Raw genomic sequence first — 20,233 nt, forward strand, 5'->3', positions numbered from 1 at the left:
GGATCCACTTAGATGCCATTCCATGACTGCAGCTTAGTTACATGTGAGCAACTAACAGCAATATCTGACTGTTTCATTGCCACTGGAAAGCAAGTCTGTAGGACAGTGGTGGCGAACCTATGGTGTCTAAAAGGTTCGCCATCACTGCTGTAGGAGATTCTGCAAAATATTTTCTGGAAAAATTACAAGAACAAATGATCAAAGTGAGATATTAAATTCAGAGTCAACACTAGATAAAATAGCCTTGCTCCAAAGGAGTGCTCCTTCACCATTGCTGGAAATGAAGGAGGTACGGTCTGGAGGGTACATGGTTGGGAAACGTTGATGTAAGAAAATACAGCCCATTTTTTTGGGACAGCTATTGTTATCAATGTTGTTGGTATTAATATTATATGTCTATGGCAAATTATTGTTTTGCTTTACCAATTACTTAGGACATAGGTCTCCTGATAGAAATACGTATCTAAAATATCAGAGGCAGATTATATGGGGAGATTTAGCCACAGTTTTTCCAATCTTAATCATATAAATGACAATGTTTTAGGTCGGTGGGTACAAATTTTTCTATTATTCTCCCTCCCATTGTAAATAAACTGATATTCAGCCTATATAATTTTGTTAAATTAACACTGAATTAAAATTAACATATTTGGAAGTCAGGTTAGCATGTTATATATAATTCATGCCTTGTAACTAAGTCCATCATTATTTAAAACATGCTTCAATAATTTAATAAGTTGTAGTGGGTTTTTTTAAAGAGATGAACATGTAAATGTAGGCTCCTTCAAATAAAACCAAACTCCTAGTAATCTCATTGAAATATTTGTGTTAGTCAGCAATGCCTTCTTCTAGAATTTGGATGTCTTGGTCTAACCCACAATCCTGGATTCCTGGAAAGCTCCCACCCAAGTGCTCATCTGCCCCAATCCTGCTTATCTTTTCAAAGTCAGCAAGGATGACTACATCCCTCCTCATAACAAACAAATAATAGTCATAATTTGTGTCTGTGTGTACCTATCTAAATCAGTCCTTGAGTTCCAACACATTTCAGGATAACTGAGTGGTAGCTTTTGCTTTAAAAAAAATGTTATTTCTACAAAGGTAAGCTCCTTCTATATTTTAGATTTTGGAAGCAGGTTACTTTCTCCAAATCCATCTCCAAATTTCAGGAGATTCAGAAATCAATAGGAAAGTGAGAAGGCTGTTTGTCTTGGGTGGGGCACTTGCTCTCTTTCTTTCCTTGTGGAGTTGCCCCCATCAAGTTCACAGTCAAACTATACATATGGTAGATACGTTGTGAAATATGCCATGGTGTCACTTCATTATATCTGAATGAGAGCCAGTTTAGTCTAGTGGTTAAGGCACCAGGCTAAAAAGCAGAAGATTCAAGTTCCACGTTAGTTATGAAAAGCCAGCTGGGTGACATTGGGCCAGTAGTGTTCCAATATCTCAGGGGTTGCCACAGAGAAGAGGGAGTAAAGCTATTCTATAAAGCGCCTGAAGGCAGGACAAGAAGCAACAGGTGGAAACTAATCAAGGAGAGAAGCAACCTAGAACTAAGGAGAAACTTCCTGACAATTAGAACAATTAACCAGTGGAACAACCTACCTCCAGAAGTGGTGAATGCTCCAACACTGGAAGTTTTTAAGAAGAGACTGGACAGCCATTTGTCCGAAATGCTATAAGGTTTCCTGCCTGAGCAGGGAGTTGGGCTAGATGACCTCCAAGGTCCCTTCTAACTCTGTTATCAGGTATTTATTCTGTAACTCAGCCCACCTCATCTGCCAGGATTGTTGTGTGAAAATAGCAGGAAGGTGTGTTGAATATGTTGAACATATTAGAAAGAACACCTTGAATTATCTGTAAAAATAATAAAGGCAGGATGCAAACAAACAAACAAAATTTATGGGTAATGTTTTCCCCCACCAGCCCAGAGAAAAAAACCTGCAACAGGTTGTCCCTCCAGGAAATCCCTCCAAGGAGACCAAAGGTTCATTTAACTACAGAAGACAGGCTGCTTGTGTGAATAAGATTATCTGCTGTGGATAGAAGCTCTTGGAACTAAGTTATTTAATGTGTGAATAATTTATTACATGCAGCAAAACCTTTTGCCCTTTATTTGACTGTGGTCTTTTGCTTGGTTCTATTTTCAGTTGCCCTCCATCCTTAATGAGTGAATGCCTGGATCCCCCCCCCCCTTTTTTTTTTTTTTTTGGTAGACAAAGAACAGAAATACTCTCAGCAAGAATTGCTGATGTGTCTCTTCAGCTTCCTGTTCTCTCTCTCATTATCCTGTATTTACTTTTTCCATGTTGCTTTATAGAAGCATATTCATTTTCATAATTGCCTTGCCATGCCATTTTTCTCCTCTTTTCCTTAAATAAACATGCAATATTTCATTTTCCTGAAATGATGCTTAACATTTTTAGGAATCTACTTCTAATTTACTTACAACACAGGTTTGGCCAGATACAGAGCAGGGTGGATATGCCTTTTGAATTATAGAATAGCATTGTTATTTAATCTTCTCAAACATCTTTCTTCTTCATATGAATTTAATGGATTGATTAAATGTGCATGTTTTGTTTATGAACAAAGCAGAAACAACTTTTCTTGGGAAGTTGTTCTCTTCCTTTAAAGTTTTTGCTAGTAGATGGGACATCCATGGGAGAGGGTCAAAATCTGCACAATGACAGATGTGATGTTGTGGTTGAAGTCCTGTCCCTGCAATCCATGCTGAACTTCTATCCAGGTAGAACTTCATTCACCATGCTGTGCCTGCCATCTGGCAGATTTTGGCCCCTCCATGGACATCTCTGTAGAAGATACTGAATATATTAAAATTTTAATTTGCAAAATGTTACCTAATTATGAAGAAATATGTTCTCATTGGTCAAAAATATTTATATAGGAAAGAATATGGGAAGTTGACATGAACTAGAAGAAACTCAATCTACTTGGTGACTTAAGTATATGTTTGCTATATAAATACACATTATTGGAAGTGATCTCTTGTTAACAAAGTGTGCTGTGATATATTCTTTACATTCAGCATGAAGGAACTTCATTTTGCCCAGCTAAATTCTTCCATTCATTCTCCATTCTTGAAAAGATCAGTATTGTAGTGCACTGAATTTACTTTTAAACAATAAAGTTATGCCACTCAGGGATTTTCCATGACAAGAAATATGGGGTTTCCAATGCTCATGTTTGGACCCTACTTGGCTAGTCTATGGATCACACCAAATCATATTAGGCTGAGCTCCAAATGATCAAATCAGGATCCAGAGAATATTCTAGATACACTACACACCTCTCTTATGGTATCTGTCCTGATTCACAAAAGTGCAGTACAACTGCAATAGGACATTTGCTACTAGTCCCCTTTAAATGTTAAAATTATCATTGAGGAAAGTGCTTTCAGGTCAGTCCTGACTCTTGACAACTGCATGGATAAGTCCTTGCACTTTTCTGGCAATATTTTCAGAATTAGCTGCTTTTGCCTTTGTGTTCTGGTGGCTGAGAAAGGTGGCTGGCCCAAGGTTACCATCATTTGGTTTTGATTCTAAAGCAGGATTAGCATTTGCACCCTCCCGGTTTCTAGCATAGAGCCCTTAACCTAGTGGTTCTTAAACTGGTGGTCATTACCCCCAAGAGGTAATTTAGGCTTATCATAGGGTTAATGGAACAAGTTGTAATTATTTGTCTGTGAGTGCACCAACAAGCCTGAGACTTCAGCTGCTGGTTATAACTACAGAAAATGGGGTAATGATGTTATTCAAGACTGGGTAAAAGGTGTAAATATGTGGTCATTAATATGTAAGCAGTTATGTTTTGATCCTTAATCACCATGGAATAACCTAATTCTGAAAATAGCAGGAGGAAATGGTTTACTAAAATGGTTGGACTAAACAGGAGGCCAATGCTTTAGATTGATTGGTATTTAATGATTGTTTTAATGCCTTTGAAAAATTGCACACTGATGTTACCCTCCTACAGTTTGCATTTTACAATATACATCACTGAAATACGTACTATTCAAACGATATGGAACAGATGCTTTTGCATCCCCAGAGGGACTCGTAATGTTAGGATCCTTAAGACCTGTGGTGCTTGAACAGGTACCAATAATTCAATTTTACATTATTATTATTATGTGCCACTGTGTATTGCTCCTAGCAACACATAGCTTTCCCCTAATCTGTTCTTTCAGGTCCTGAGTCCTAAGTCTGTATCTGAGTCCATTCACCTGGTTGTCCTCTTCTTCTCTTTCCTTTTACATTTTCCAGCATTAGAGCTTGGATTTCATATGGTAGTTAAATGATGGTTAGTATTAATTACATCTCTGTGAATTCTAGAATGAAAATTTGGAGTATCCAGGCATGAGGAAACAATGAGTTGGGCATTAAGAACTGTGAAATAACTTAAAATTTTAAAATGAAATTATTTCATCTGGAAATATTCTGTTTACCTCCTCCCCAAATAATGTTTAAAAAGGAATGGAGATTGGATTTTTTTTTCTGTGTCGGCATTATAAAAAGTGTGAAAATTTCTGCAATTCATATGATCTAGTCTTGTCCCAGGTTTAGTCAAGTCATGGAGGATGCTGGCATGCCATCCAAACTGATCAGTACAATAAGGTTTTGCCTACTTGTGTTGGAAAGCCCATACACTAATCATGAGTGTATCAGGAGTAATTAAAAAAATCAAAATGGCAGTCAAAATTTATTAATCGAAGCTCTGCCTGTTTCTTATCTTTATTGCACTTATGGTGCCCCATTGAACTGCTCTGATTTCTTGCACCATCCATTTGATTATCTGTGGGGTCCTTTGTGCTCTCTGAGCTTGACTGTTTTCTTGCAAACATTTCATTACCCAACTAGCACTGACATTACCTAGTTGGGTAGTGAGATGTCTGCAAGAAAATGAAGCGCAGAGAGCATCAAAGTCACCACAGTTTAATCCTTAGCTACAGATATTCTCTTGGTAATTGTCTGCTTACCTTACAGAGATCTTCAGCTGGCACTTATTCTGTAGCAGAGGTATTTGTTTATTTATTAATCAAATTTATACACCACCCATCTCACTGTCTAAAGGAGGCAAATTCCAGGCAATTTACAATCAAAAATCTAAAAAATCCACCTTATGGTCCACACAAAAATAAACAAAGTTAAAAAGACAGAGAAAATGCTAGTTTGGTATGTTACAATCTTTGTGCGCCAATGGGAAGCATATACTGGCTAGTTCAATGGGCACAGAGTAATCCACTTTGAATGATTGAGGCAGGAATTGGACACTAGTATTATACACCTCTGTTTGTGAAACATGTTTTGGTTCATTAAAAACATAAGGAGCCTGTTGAGTGGCAATAAATTCACTGCTGAAAGCCATGGAAAATAGCCAGTAAATCAAAGTTATATAAATCTTAGGAAGGGCTCTGTGGAAAAGTATACCACTCCACAGATGGTACTAAGCAAAGTAGCTATTTCAGAGGAAGTTTCCTGCATTGTGTGAAATACATTCAGAGGGGAAAAGACAACTGACAGGATAGCTGAACTATTAGCTATGTTAGGTATTTCTTGTTATTCGCAGTGGAGATGAGAAAGAGGGTTCCACATGCTTGCTGGGACCACATTTAAAGAAAGCTATTAAAATAAGTATTCCAATAGCAATAGATATATAGATATCCAATAGATAGATAGATAGATAGATAGATAGATAGATAGATAGATAGATAGATATCCGTGTACAGCTCCTATCATTTCATAAGAGAAGACAAATACAGGCAATCCTCATTTAACAGTCATAATTGAGAACAATTTGGTCATTAAGTGAAGCAACCTCTAAATGAAACTGAAACAGTATGTATTTTAATTTTTCTTATTTTATAGGGCTGAATCCTGAAGTTCAATTGGAGAAAACCACTGACTGCTATTCTTCAACATGAGTTTCAGGACATGAATGTTGGGTTTGGACTATTTTATCAAAGACAATTCTAAGTATTGTCTAATTGTTCTAGTCTTGAGTTTGGTTTTCCAAACTGACAGCTTTACCCACTTCCTCCTAAACAGCACTTGTTTCTAAATGTTTATATATAAAATGATTGTAAGGTGTTTTTTTAAAAAAACCATTTTTATTAGTCCACACAATGCACAGGTGACACTTCATCTGCTCTTATATCTCTATCCTCTTTAATTTGTCCTTCCTTCCTTTCTTCCTTCCTTCCTTCCCTTCCTGTTAGCTTACAGCAGATAGTTAAATATGTACATAGTCTCTATTTACAGTGCCTACACTACTCTAGCACTAGAGCCTGTAAACATTCTCTCCCCTTTTTTCTGTGTGTTTGTACACTCATACTTGGAGCATAAGTTACCTTGAAATGTTTTATTTTGAATAGCAAGTATAAATACTTAAAATAAAATTTTACCACTAATAATAATCCTGGAAGATTTAGCTAACAAAATGCCTTTCAGTCTAGTTTTGGAGAACAAAGGTTTTGTGTTCAATAGCCTGCAACAAGGGGAGAGAAAAAAACTTAAGCTGGGGTGGGGGCAGCTCTCACTCCTTTGTCCTAAAACAAGGAAAAACAGAAACTCCACCTTGAAGCTTTCATGCACTGATGCTGATCCTTTACAAGAGAATTAATCTGGACTGAATTTATTGGCTTTGGCAGCTGTAAACACTGGAATACCAAGAGCCAGCCAGCCCCAGATTCGCCACCCAGATAAGTCTGCCCAGCGCCCCAGCTACCAAAGGAGGCTGGTTATTTTCAAGCTCCTTGCTCAGCTTGTAATCACTCAGTGTTGTATTGAAACCAGATTTACTGGCCTTTTTGAGGAGGGGAGCTTTGTGATTTCCACAGCAGACACAGTTGGAATTTTCAGAAGGTCAACCCACCCCCACCTCACCCCACAACATACACAGGATAGGGACTTTTTAGCAGAACCAGTTAGGCAGGAGTGAAGAAGAGACAGACAATTGCTGAGGAATCTGGAATTGGAAGACACAAGTTATTGTTGCTTTGGAAAAGAAAAACACAAAAATGAAAACAAGAGGTAGAATTGAGAAAGGGCCACTAAGAAGACATGCAGTTATGCTCATTTGCAAGCAAGTCACAAGAAGCTCGATAGGGCAAAAAAATGTTTTTCAAGCCCTGGAATTTAGTTTCTTTGCTGAGATACCCAGCTCATGGACATGAAAATTCACTCATTGTATGCAATGTCTAGCACTATTTTATATCAGTTCAGCTTAACTGAGGAAACTATGTAAGAGGGCAATCTAATAGATTAGATCGAACTCATGATTACCTCCCATTTTATGCCAAGCACTCAGTCTGTATTTAAGAAAAGATTTGCTCTGTTTTAGACCATAGGACATCTTGTTTGATCTTAGCTTTCCTATGGTAAATTTTTAAAATGATTACAAATCAGCTTCCACGCCTTCTCTGGATCTGCAGAACCCATGGATACAATTATTGTCCAAACCACACAATTTGCTTTTTAAGGCCAATGAAAAGCCAGGGAAGCATATAGTATCATTTCCCACCAACCTCTTCTTCATATTGTGATGCAGTCCTTGTGCATAACAGCATAGCTTTTTCAAGCTTCTTTTGATCTAAATGCAGAAACGGGCATTTAGAGGTTCCTGTGAGGGAACTTTGAAGGACTCAGGCAAAAATCTGATGGGAAGAATTGCCCAAGATCTGGAAATCTGTGACACTAACAATGTAAACTTCATGGTACCATATTTTTTAAAATTTTCCAAAACCTTTAAAATTACTTAATGTGGTCTGTATGTACTTTGGGATTTTTAATAGGTTGATTCAACTCATTTTAATGTTGATTTATGTTGATTTTACCCATGCTTTTGTATAGTACCTTTCTTTTAAATATTATATTTTAAGCATATACTAATAAAGTAAAATAAAAATAAAAATCCACCTCCAGTTCCCAAATTTAATTATTTGCTCCACAGCTGGCAGTTCTACTCCATAAGAGGAATTGTAGCAAACCAAAATGATGAAGGCAAAGACATCACCATGTAAACTGCCGCCATTACCTGTCTGGGACAGCTAGGTAAGCCCTGGTATTTGGATTGTGAATATTATCATATAATGATGTATGATTCTCCTCCCCCTCACTTTCCCATACACGCTTATAGGGGATGGGGAATCTGCAGCCCTCCAAGTGTTGCTAAAGTGGGACTCCCAACAGCTCTAATTAGCTCAGCCAAGGAACCCTTTTCAGGATTATCCATTCTCATGGCTGGAAACGGAGTCCCGCGGCTAATTCTAGAGCAGTGGTTCTCAACCTGTGGGTCGGGACCCCATTTGGGGTCGAACGACCATTTCACGGGGGTCGCCAAACAAGGCTGTCCGCCATTTTTCCCCCCCTTTTCTTTGGCCATGCCCCTGGCACCCGGTGATGTATAAGTGGTTGGGGGTCACCACAACATGGGGAACTGTATTATGGGGTCGCGGCATTAGAAAGGTTGAGAACCACTGTTCTAGGGCTTTCTCTCTATGTTCAAAAGATGCAAGATTGTTTGCGTTTCCAGACTACACAGTGACATGATGTTCCAAAAGGCACCTTATTTTGTATTCAGTTTTCTACAGGTACTATTGCTAGTGACAAAACTACAAAAAGGAAGACTGCAATAATCTACCGACCCATCTAAAAGGAAAAGCCAGTGAAATAGATGGCAAGCCTGCCCTACTCAAAGCAAAAGATTCTCCTGAGGCCATGAAGCTCACATAATTTGTCCTATTCTGTCCAAAGCAAAGTAGGCTTTGATCCACTTCTACCTATAAACATAGTCAGACCATAAAACCCAGGTTGTATTGTCCTAAAACCAAGCAATAAAGCTGTTCCAAGATACAATCCGGAGCAATTATCTCTTGTTCTGGGGGTATGAAAAATCCATGAACAAGCCTAATTTTCTTCCTGACTTACAGACTTTTAATAGACTTTTTATATACCGTAAGTCTTGACTGATGGCTTGCAAGCCAGATCCTGTCATAGAAATGCTTTTAATAAGTGTTCTTGCATTACAGTTAATTGTGTCATCTGTAGTCTGGAAAGAAGGAATCCTACTCATCTTTCTCTGAACAATTCTTATTTCAGTTTTGGCCCATAATTTATTTAAGAAAGATTATTCATGCAGCAGCTAGGTGCACACAACCATTTTAACGTAAAATGGAGTTATGCAGTTTGTGGTTTAGCATGCTATGCAAACTAGGTTAGGTTATATATTTGGGTTGGTGAATAGAGTGGTTGGAAAGGCTGAGCGCCAAAGAATTGAGGCCTTTGAACTATGGTGCTGGAGAAGACTCCTGCGAGTCCCTTGGACTGCAAGGGGTTCAAACCGGTCAGTCCTAGAAGAGATCAACCCCGACTGCTCTTTAGAAGGTCAGATCCTGAAGTTGAAACTCAAATACTTTGGCCACCTAATGAGAAGGAAGGACTCACTGGAGAAGGGCCTAATGCTGGGAAAGATTGAGGGCAATAGAAGAAAGGGACGACAGAGAATGAGGTGGCTGGATGGAATCACTGAAGCAGTAGGTGTGAACTTAAATGGACTCCAGAAGATGGTAGAGGACAGGAAGACCTGGAGGAATGTTGTCCATGGGGTCGCGATGTGTCGGACACGACTTCGCAATCAACAACAACAACAACCAACCTAAATTGTTTCATTGTTGTCTGTGTTAATGCATGTATGTGGGGGAGGGGGGAAGGAGAAGCTGTATTAGCTTAGTCTTGATCTTACCCCACAAGTTACTATTTAACCATATAGTTATATGCAACTAATCACGAGCATTTTTTCCAATATCCATTAACCTTTCCTGACAAGCAATGCCAAAGATCCAAGACTGTTCAATAACTTGGATTTTTTTTGGGGGGGGGGAGTAGAATCTATCCAATTTAATCAAAATATTCTGTGCTAGAAATCTTAGGAATTATATTTCTTCAACATTAGAATGTGTACTCAGTATGATGCAGAAATTGTAATATTTATCTTTCAAGCTATACCCCCCCTTCTATACATAGTAGAATGAATTCATCCATCTTTATCGCCAGAAAATCAGTGACTGACAGAAGAAAACTCTTTTGATCATTTGAAAAAGAGGATGCACATTAATTTATATGGGCTTACCAAGTTGAATAGTTGAGTTTATCTGCCACAAACCATATCAAAGATGAGTGGGAAATCTACATGGAAACTGTTAGCTCAAGTTCTTGTTCCCTAGTGCGATATTTCATCCACAATACTACAAAATAAGTTTCAGGCAAAATATATATCTATATATTTGTGTGGTTTTTAAAAAAATCTTTACATCAGAATGTGCATACCATTTAATAGTATAATTATTCCCCCATTTCCCTACAGCTCAGACAACTGTGGTAACAGCACGTACAAGTTCTCAAATTGGCTTTCATAATGTTAAAACAAACAATACATCAGGTGTATTTACTCTGTGCAAATAAGATCTTTTGGAATCCTTCAAAAGACAAATCCAATGTTCCATCTGCAGACGTCCTTTTCTTCTTCTTCTTTTGACTAATGACTGTAGGCTTCCCTGCCAACCCTATATAAAGTGCTCCTGTCCAGCAGAACCCAACAGCCTTTGAAAAAAAAATCCTAGTAATTTTAAGGACAACATTTATATATATATATAAAGCAAAAAAGAAGTGATCACACAAATTCCAGCTTTCCATGCCCTCCATACATGCCCCAGTGGACTAGTGAAAGTATTCTGTCATTACTGAGATCCGGCTGTCGCATCTTCTCACAGGTCATGCAACAGTTCTCAAGACCAGTGACAGGCACCATGCATTCCAAGTCTAGCTTGGCCATTTGTCCTTTTTTGGAATGATGTCCATGGAAGCTGTAGTGTAATCTTGAGAGCATCTGTTGCCGCTGGTCCTGCAGTTGTTTGTTTTCGCTTCTGAGCATACGCAATGCTAACATGATGAGGAGCACCAAGATCAGTCCACCTGCGATGGGGACAGCAATGACAGCAGCCCTGAACCACAATTCCTTTGAGGAGGTAAGCTCCTGAACTTTAGTGAGGAGGTTTCGGCTGTTGTCATGTTGGTATCTGCTCCCTTGTCCTGCAAAGAAAGAGGAGGAAAAAAAGGAAGGATGGCAAATTTAAAAACTAGTAAGCCACATCTTCAATAAATATTCTAGAAAAAAATCCATTGTTACTCCCCATCATTTGAAATTAACATAGATATTACAGAAGATCCTTGATTTATGACAGCAAGGAAGCCTACTCAAGCTTTAAAGTGGCAGTTGTTAAATGAATCACTGTGTTTGTTAGACAAATGTTGTGATCATTAAGTGAACCCATTGCTCTCTATGGGGCATTCTTGCATTTAAAAAAAAATCATAAACTGCAGTCCCATGAATAAATATGGGCCAGCTATCAAGAAAATGCAGTCACATAACCACAGGGACATTTTGGAATGTGTGAGTATTTTGGGGAAGGGGGCCCATCATAACTTCCACTGGTTAACTACCTATAAAGGTTTCCCTCTATAATTTGAGTACTAACCAGAACTTGATGAACCTAAAGCTTTATTTTTATTGTATGGCTCCAGAAATACTAGGGAGGGGTGCTGCATCCCCGTTGTCCTATTTGAACAACAATGCACCTCTGTAAGTAGAATTATAGCAAATTGAAACAAGAGGGGATTCCAGTTCCATCTTCTCCAATAAATTATAGATATACCTTACTGAAATGCAAACAAATTATATACCTAAAACAAATGTGCTCATTAGAGATGCAACAACTAGCTGGAGCAACTTGATCTCTTCTGCACAAGCAAGAATCCCAACATAGTTTAGTGAGTCTGTAAGTTACTGTCTCAGCCTGATTCGATTAGAATGATAAATTAAACATGTGAAATGCTTTGCAAATTAAGAATGCTTTAGATCGTATTTTAGAAGAATTTGAACATGACACTACAAAGTATTTTAGCAGTGATTCTTTAACTATAAATAATTACATACAGCATAAAAGCACAAAAGGAATTGAAAATCCCTAGAATTATTTGTTTGGAGCTTATAGTGAAGCTTTATAGTAGATTATTAAATTTATTTTCTATAAATTAGCACAAGTATAGATTTGTGTCTCTTCAAAATTATAAGGCTCCGCATTTTCCTAATTAAATTAAGCTTTTGTTTTATCAGCCCAAAGACAACCAATTATGACTACAGGTATTAAGATGTTTTTAAAACAAAAATGACAGTTTCTATATGATTTATATAGTTCAGGACTGAAATAAAATTAAAGCAGATCTAATTGTCACAGAGAATATCTACAATATTTGGTTCCTAAGTTGACACCAATTTGATGATAGATGAGATTTTGCTGAACACAGCAGCTCATAGCTACAATATTCAATTCAGTAATATCAAAATTACAGTTTCACACTCTTTTCCCAACTTAATTTGTGATTTTCTTCATGATATAAAGTAAAACATCATAATGTAACCCATATGAAAATCCAGATATTTAGAGAACAGAATATGCAATTGAGGAAAATAATCACTAAATTTGAAACAATTAAGAGGCATCCTTGAGGACTGCAGTTTAACTAATGTATTCTTCCATTAATCAAAACATCGCTTATGATGCTGGGGATACAGAATCAATTAAATGAACTTCCTCAATCTGTAAAGCATCAACAGAGTTGCATTGCAAGGTTTGTTGAGTCAAAGGAATTATTTGTGTATTGTTTTTCCTATCTCTGATCCTGTTTCAGCACTGATTAGGTACAAGGAACTGAGATCCATTGTTATAAAATTAAAACTTCCTTTTCATTAACATTTACACATACTGTAATTAATTTTAGTCTAATAGTTTATTTTACCCAGTCTATAATGCACCACATTGTGATGAAAGCAAGCACTCCACCCAAGACATGGATCCTCTGGCAACATGTCAGGTAAGATACAAATAAAAAAGCAAAGCTTTGTGTCTGATGCAAATGCAGATGTAAAAGCTTTTTGGAAAAGCTTTTTTCTGCCACATGCTTCCTTCTCCACCTTTGCTTAAGCCTAAAATCATTAGTAGGCTAACAAGATCTTGTCTGTTGCCAATATAGGATAAGAATGTGACTTACCCAATGGGTCACCTCTGGAAGTAGACAGAACATCATAGAGGCCTCTGTAATTGCACATATCCTCATGGCAACACTCCAGCGTGGGTATGGCAGTGCCAGAGTGGTTTTGGGCTATGTCAACTTGACAAATATCCAGGGTGCTTGCAAAGGAGTCCAAGCAACCATGAGTCAGTGGAGAATGGCTGTTTTGTGGGTCAAGCAGTCTAGAGAAACAAGCACTGAGCTCCGATTTGCACATATAGCCTGTTGCAACACAATGTGCAGCATCACAGTAGCATCTGATTTCACCTGTTACAAAATAAAAAGCAAAGCTCTTTAGCCAACAGGTATTCAAAAAGTACTTGCTTTTATAAAAATCTTTGCCAGGGATTGAGATACTTATCAATGTATACAGCAATAGAGTTGCATAATTTGATCATTATGAGCCATCAATCCTAGGACCACATGGATAATGGCAATCTATTCCTAACCAGTTGTTTCAAGTATCCCAAGGTGAAAGTAGCATAACTGTCCTCTTTGAAACATTTCTAGGTCAATTTATACAAGCTTGGTACTTTCATGATACATTGACTACAGTTCTCAGAATTCTTGGTCAACAAAATTAATGGTTCTGAGAGTTGTAATCCCAGAGCAACTAAAGGGGAAGACTTGACTTGTGTGGTATGAGCAGGATGTTAGAACTTCAAGATATCATAACTGGATTTCAGTTTTTCCACCACAAATAAGCCATCTATTATTGGCACACCAGCATGAATTAATGATGGTCAACAATTAGACCATCTGCTAATGGCTACCAAGTATTTGAGACTGATACTAATGTGAAATAAGTATAATGTACAAATACTAGACAAAGTATAAAGAAGCCGATGTATCAATAGTATTTGCTATTTCCAAACAACAGAATCTGTGACATACCACCCAATCAAACAATGGAACAAAGAACTCTGACACAAATAGTGTCAGAATAATGAGGGGCTTTATGAAAAGAATTTAAGGGTTTCTAATAACACTAGAAATATACACATATACTCCAGCTGTTGAACACCAGTAGCAGCTTAAGCTCTCATAGCAATTACATACAGAGACCAAGTTACTCACAGTATGTCTTACAAAGCAGGTCAAAAATCTGTTAAGCAGGCCATTTACGTATTAACACTCAGTATTTCTACCTGAGCATAGGATTTGCATTCCCTGACTATTATCGCTCTGCTATATGGTAGATGTTCCATAGCATCCAGCATTAATTCTAAGATCCATCAGATTAATTTCAAAGTTAACAAAATATGACAATATTTTATTACTGAAGGCACCAGGCTAGAAGACCAGTACTCCTGCCTTAAGCATAAAAGCCATTTGGGGCCAGTCACTTTCTCTTTACCCATCCCACATCACAGGGTGGTGGTTGTTGTTGTTGTGGAAAAAACAGGAAAAGGAAAGAATATTAGTTATGTTCTCCACCTTGAGTTATTTATAAAAATAACAAAGGTGGGATTAAAAAATTACATACACACAATGGACACTGCATTCCTCACAACTATATATCAGTGCATAACAAATGAAAAAATTCTAAAACAGAGACAAAACCTACGATCATCTTTCTGAACTTAACTGAGAACTTTGCCCCTAAGGAGATATTGAGAAATTTATCTATAGGACAAAAAGAGAAGCATTAGATTCAGCAGAGAATCTTGTTTCAAAGAGGAATTTCTCATGTAGAAGTGCTTTTTACTCCATTTTAAAACAGGAAATTTTATTTACAAGTGTAGTTTTCCACTTGCCAAAATCAACTTCCTTCGATGGAAGGAAGGATGCAAGGGTAAAATTAAACTTTCCTCTACCGCTACCAGCTCCTCATTCACTCAATCCACCATGTGGTCAAAAAAGGTAAACACTTAACCTGAAAACCCTCTGCTCTTAGACTAAAAGAAAAACGCACAGGAAACCACAAAGATTTCTAAAGGAAGTTGAAAAAAAAGTTCCCTTCATAAAATCATCTTCGTTTCGTAGTCTTTAAAAATGAGAATCATTTTATTATACACAGAAACTGTTACTCTTTTTAAAATATATTAGTTTAAATCTGAAAAAAAGTATGAAAGGAAGTTGGAAGAAAAGTGGTTTATTCTCAGCTTTGAGAAATTATCATCATAGCAAGAACTATATGTTTTTCTTAACCTTCTTTAAAATCAACCATAAAGACACCGAATATATTTTATTCAATAAAAAGGCTTTAGAATTCTATTTTCCAAAGCAGTTTAGAAATTACAATGCACACATCCATGCACATCTTACTAGAGAGAAAGAAAATACTTCAGCAGACCTATTCTTTTAGGAGTAGATGTAATATCAAGTCCACTGAGTTTTAAGCATCGTGTACACTTGTGTGTATCATGCTCCAAAGTCTCTGCCTATTGAATTTATGAAGTTTAAAAACAACTAACATTTGGAGAGCTATTTTAACAGAAAACATTTCACCTCTCCTTTGCCTGGAAATGTTCATTTGGTAAGCAAAACAACCATTAAGATTCTTCAGTCAAATGGATAACTGTGACAAGAAAAAAAAGAAATTAAAAATAGAAGGTTGTATACAACACGGGTGATATAGTTAAAATTATCAGTATCAGATCTTATTCCTGATGTTCTAATGATAGTTAAAATTATCAGATCTTATTCCTGATGTTCTGATGCTAAAGTCCAATTTTCCTAAACTTATCTTGATCTTTTCTCTTTCCCTCAGAGTTTTATCCCAATTTTGCATTTCCCCCTAAAGGTCATTTAAGCAAATGTTATCTAACAAACAGATTCAAACAACTGAACATCTTACACTGACAATTCATGGATAAATATAAAAACACTTAAGAGAGAAATTCTACAAGAGCTCTTTTCCACAAGCTGTCTCAGAAAGTAACATGCAGAGAAGAAACAAACCATAAGACCTTGTTTCTGTTTTAACAGCTCATATGATCTTGTTTGAAAATCTTGTCTCTTCTCTGATCCAAAATTGGCTCTTAAACAAAACCTGATAGAGCAGTCATCAAGTTATTACAGTTCCTTTTAATTACTCAGGTTATCACATTTTTTAAAAAACCTTAAAACCTTTCCAATGGAAAAGAGCAAGAGTTTTGTAATATTGTATTTGGGTGGGTGGGGGGATAGTTATTACTTTCGGAACTATGCAAAAGGCCAGAAAGGGTATTTAATATTTTCAACAGTGAACAATGCCCTTTCTGTTCACCTCTTCTTTCTTATTACTGTATGTAGCTATTAAAGAAAAATGTCTGCTTTTAGTCAAGGTGGCTTCAGGAGAGACTGCAGACTTCTCTTAAAGCGTTTGAAGTTGACAGCAGCCAGAAGTCTGTGATCCCCTAATTATATCATTATCAGGCACATAGTTTCAGTATCTGCAACTGTACATTATTCCCAGTCACTCCATTCTTAGTCTCTCTTTGATGGGGCCAGAAAACTTCCCTCTGCTGGCTTCAAGGGCTGTTATTTGGGGTTAATTACACCCTTCTTTCCAAAATAAATAAATACTATAGCACATCAACCCTGTGCTTGCTTATCCTTTAACCTCCTCTCCATGAAACATGGCAATTATGGGACACGTCAACTTTCCCATTCTCTCCTCTCCCCTGCCTTGAACGGTACCTTTTATTTCTAAAAAGGGAGGAGGAAAAAAAAACATTTTATGCTGACTGTAGTAGGAACACCTCAAAAGTCTGAACTTTTGCGATTTGCCTGAGAAACAATTTGCCCTTAAATGCTATCAGCCTCACAAAATCGCTGAGTGGTGTGCAGTTAATTTATTTCAAGTTAAGCCTCTGGCTAGCCAACATCAAGGAAACTGGTAAGGGATGGTAGTCTGGAAAAGGCTGGATCTGCACATTGTACTGCTTTGTGGTTGTGCCATAAACAACCATTTATGGCATAAATCCTTGGCAGGCAGGTTTTCCCCTAAGCCAAAAACAAAGCAAATTATGTCTGACTACAAGCCTGGATCTAGGTGGTTTTTAGATGGATCTGCCCTTGCCCCCCCCCTCCCCCTTCCAGAGAAGCCCTGAAAGAGAAAAGAGTGCAGGATCCTCCTCAACGACAGGAATCTCTTGCTCAGCCTGATTTGGGAGGTGGAAATGGGTGAGAAAGTGACTCGCTTCTCAGCTCCAAAGAGCTAAAAAAGTTCCAAAGCGCATCAAAGATGGCCTAAGCCAGGGGTAGGCAACCTTGGCTCTTTTATGCTCTGGACTTCAAGTGGCTCAGGAATTCTGGGAGTTGAAGTCCACGAGTCATAAAAGAACCAAGGTTGCCTACTCCTGGCCTAAACAAAACATTTTGACAACCGCTTGCCCCGAAGGTTGCTTCGCATCAATGAAGGGGAGGGGGCGAGGAGGGAGGAAGCTACGCGGGAGGCGGAGAGGGAGCGTAGGAAATCCAAGCCTCGCCACCACTTCCAAGAACAGGCGAGCTTGTTCTGGCCTGCGCGCCTCGGCCCGGGAAGAAACCCGACACCCGCACAAAGCCTTGGCAGCACTCTTCAAAGGCCGCGCTGGGCCCAGCACATGCAACTCGCCAGCCGGGGAGGGAGAGGCCGAACAAGAGAGGCCAGGCCGGCCAAGGGGAGGGGAACAGCCCCGGGGAAGTGGCGAGGTTGAACGGCTGGCGGGATGCTACTGGGCTTATCCGCTGCGAAGGCGGCCGCTGCCATACTGGCAACCCCGACTGGCCCGGCAGGAGCCACTGACGGGCTGCAACGTACAGCGCAGTCCCTTTCCGAAGACCCTTCTCCAGAGCGACTTCTCGCCCTCAAAGTTTGTGGCCTGCGAAGGGGAGAGGCGGGAGGCCGGATTCTCCGGATTTTCCGTTCCTCGGAGCTTTTCAAGTCGCCGCACTGCTCCGCTCGCCTCTTAGCAGGACTTCTCGCCAGGGAGCCCGGCTGGGTTCGTCGGGTCCCGCTAGACAAGGCGGCAGTTCTGCGGCCTTGGGGGATCCCGTGGGGATGTCCGTGGCGCTACAGGGTTGCGCGCTTCGTCGCATCCATCCTTGACAGCAAGTCCTGTTGCCCAGAATTGCAAGGTAAGGCCGCAGCCTTGGAAGCCCTTGGCTGGCATTAAAAGCCCCCCCAAGGTTGAACAGGTCTACACAGGAGGCAAGACCTTCCCGCACTTAAATTACAACCCGGAGGTGCGGGTGAAGCCTGATTTCAGATCCTCGGGGCTCCTCTCCCTCTGCCCTACCTATCAGCGTGGCCAGTTTCTCGGGGCCGCCTCTTTGATCGTACTCAAAATGCCCGCCACCTCCCCAGTCAACTCCCCTATGATTTTCCCAGCCGCTTTTTAAAGTTCTTCTGTGGAAGCGACCGTCGGGTTGAGAGTTGCCCAGAGGAAAGCGCATCCTAAGCGTTCGGTGTACATTTCCTTTTTTCTCCAGGGGTTGCCCTAGGTCTGGGCGCCTTTTGCAGTCTTGCCGCTTTATCTGTCATGTGGGCGCGTGCAGAGAGCTTGAAAGCCCCCAGTGTTGGGCAAGTTCGTCGGACTAAGGCACCACCACTGCTTTGGCACGCAGGATCCTGGTTACCTTCACTCATCACAATTAATCCAATTCTCAGGATTCGCACCGCGCACCAAACTAAATACGAACCATACCGATTGTGTTCCCACCATGCGCTGAACGATGAAAAACCTTAAGTTAAAAACAAGTTGGGCATGGTGGGAAACGCAGACTCTACCCTGGACCGCGATTCACCCGCTGGTCGGCGAGCCTCGCACCGCCCCTAAAGACCGAGTGGTACATCGGTCCTCAAAAACCCACTTCTCTCACTCAGCACCCACTCCGCAAGCGCGTTTCTTTCCCCCTGTTCTTTTCGCTCCAAGACCGGCCCCGCCACGAACCCTCCACGCTCCAAACCTTGAACCAGACTAGGAAAAAGCGGCATCTCCACCCCCGCGCGATCGTGGGAGGTTCCCCGGAATGCCTCGTCCTTCCGAAGTACCCCGGCGCTGGCGCTCACCTTTAGTCAATAGGATGGCTATGGCGCACAGCTCCAGTTGTAGCCAGATGAAGAAGAAACTGGAGTGACGCTCCATTGAGGACCCTCCTGTCTGGCTTTTTTTGCTGCCGGACGTACCGAGATCGCTTCACCTTGCGACACCGCAAGGAAGGGCTCCGATCGGACAACGCATCGACCCTTCCTAAGAACGAACCGTCTTCTCGTGTCGGCCGTCCTGCAGTCCCAGATTCCAGCAGGGCCCGCCGGACCCTGGAAATGCAGGATTGGCAAGGAAGCCCCTTCAGCTGCAACCACACCGGGCGTACGGAGAACCGATCCTCCGGCCGCTGCAGCGCTCTGCCCGCGCAGACCTTGTTCCTCGCCACTTTCCTAAAGCCAGCGCGCAGGGGAGACAGTACGGCGTCCCCACTCCCCTTTACGCCCGATTCTTGCTCTGTAAATAATGCGTCCGCCCCGCCGCCTGACCCCACCTCGGTCCGCCCCTCGCCCCGCCCATAGCCATTGTAGTAGGCGGGCCGAGGTGGCGCTCAAACTAGCGGAGTTTGGCAAGCGAAGGGTGGAGAGGCTGACCCTGGAAGAAGGTCCGTTCTTACTCGCTTTCTTCTGGGTTTTTAGGGTCAGAATTTAGGATCGTGCAAATGGGCAGCGACGATTAGTTCAACGAACGCCGCGTTGTGGGAAAGGCATGCTCTGTCCTTTTTTTGGTTTGTATTGTTTTAACTTGGGGGGGGGGGTTCAGAATCACCCTGCGCGCCAAGTTCTGTGCCAGGAATGCCTGCTTCCGACGAAATAAAGCTCGCGGATAGGTTTTTATGGCCTAGAAACCCATAAAATGAAATGAGAGATCACAAGGCAGGTGGGGCTATGTGGCCAAGAGAACTAAAGGGGAGTGGGAGGTGGGATGAAGAAGAGGTTTGGCGGGGAGCAGCTCCCTTGGGAAGTTCCACCGGTGCCTTCCCTTCCCTGGAAAAGCGACGGGAGCTTCCCCTCCGTGCGTCCTTCGCTTAGGATCAATAAATCCTCGTCAGACGGACGGTTTGACCAGCAGGAGCCTGACCACTCCTTCGGATAGCTGCTCCGGGAGTAGCCGGCAGAAGACAGT

The 20,233-nt window shown here is 40.4% G+C and overlaps 1 protein-coding gene across 2 annotated transcripts; it reads right to left on the reverse strand.

The window, feature by feature from the left end:
- Positions 1-10,279: 10,279 nt before the first annotated feature.
- Positions 10,280-19,574, reverse strand: BAMBI (BMP and activin membrane bound inhibitor). Of its 2 annotated transcripts, XM_039363838.1 has the most exons (4): positions 19,132-19,574; positions 15,603-15,672; positions 13,131-13,418; positions 10,280-11,111 (listed from the first exon to the last, which is right to left on the reverse strand). In XM_039363838.1, exons 2-4 carry the CDS (start codon positions 15,625-15,627, stop codon positions 10,693-10,695), a joined length of 732 nt encoding a protein of 243 aa, XP_039219772.1. In that variant the 5' UTR covers positions 15,628-15,672; positions 19,132-19,574; the 3' UTR covers positions 10,280-10,692. The 2 variants fall into 2 exon arrangements, with proteins under 2 accessions (XP_039219772.1, XP_039219763.1); XM_039363829.1 differs by lacking the exon at positions 15,603-15,672 and having other exon boundaries at positions 19,132-19,573.
- Between the last annotated feature and the right edge of the window lie 659 nt (positions 19,575-20,233).

Source organism: Crotalus tigris, unplaced genomic scaffold (assembly GCF_016545835.1).
Source record: "Crotalus tigris isolate CLP2741 ecotype Arizona unplaced genomic scaffold, ASM1654583v1 scf7180000017591.2836849, whole genome shotgun sequence".
NCBI lineage: Eukaryota > Metazoa > Chordata > Lepidosauria > Squamata > Viperidae > Crotalus > Crotalus tigris.

What these genes read in the sequence shown, in the direction of transcription:
- BAMBI (XM_039363829.1), bottom strand. Translation starts at nt 19,207, where the DNA reads ATGGAGCGTCACTCCAGTTTCTTCTTCATCTGGCTACAACTGGAGCTG. An exon ending in AGCCATCCTATTGACTAAAG is followed by an intron (nt 13,419 to 19,131) that starts GTGAGCGCCAGC and finishes ATTTTGTAACAG; the next exon opens with GTGAAATCAGATGCTACTGT. An exon ending in TTCCAGAGGTGACCCATTGG is followed by an intron (nt 11,112 to 13,130) that starts GTAAGTCACATT and finishes CTTTCTTTGCAG; the next exon opens with GACAAGGGAGCAGATACCAA.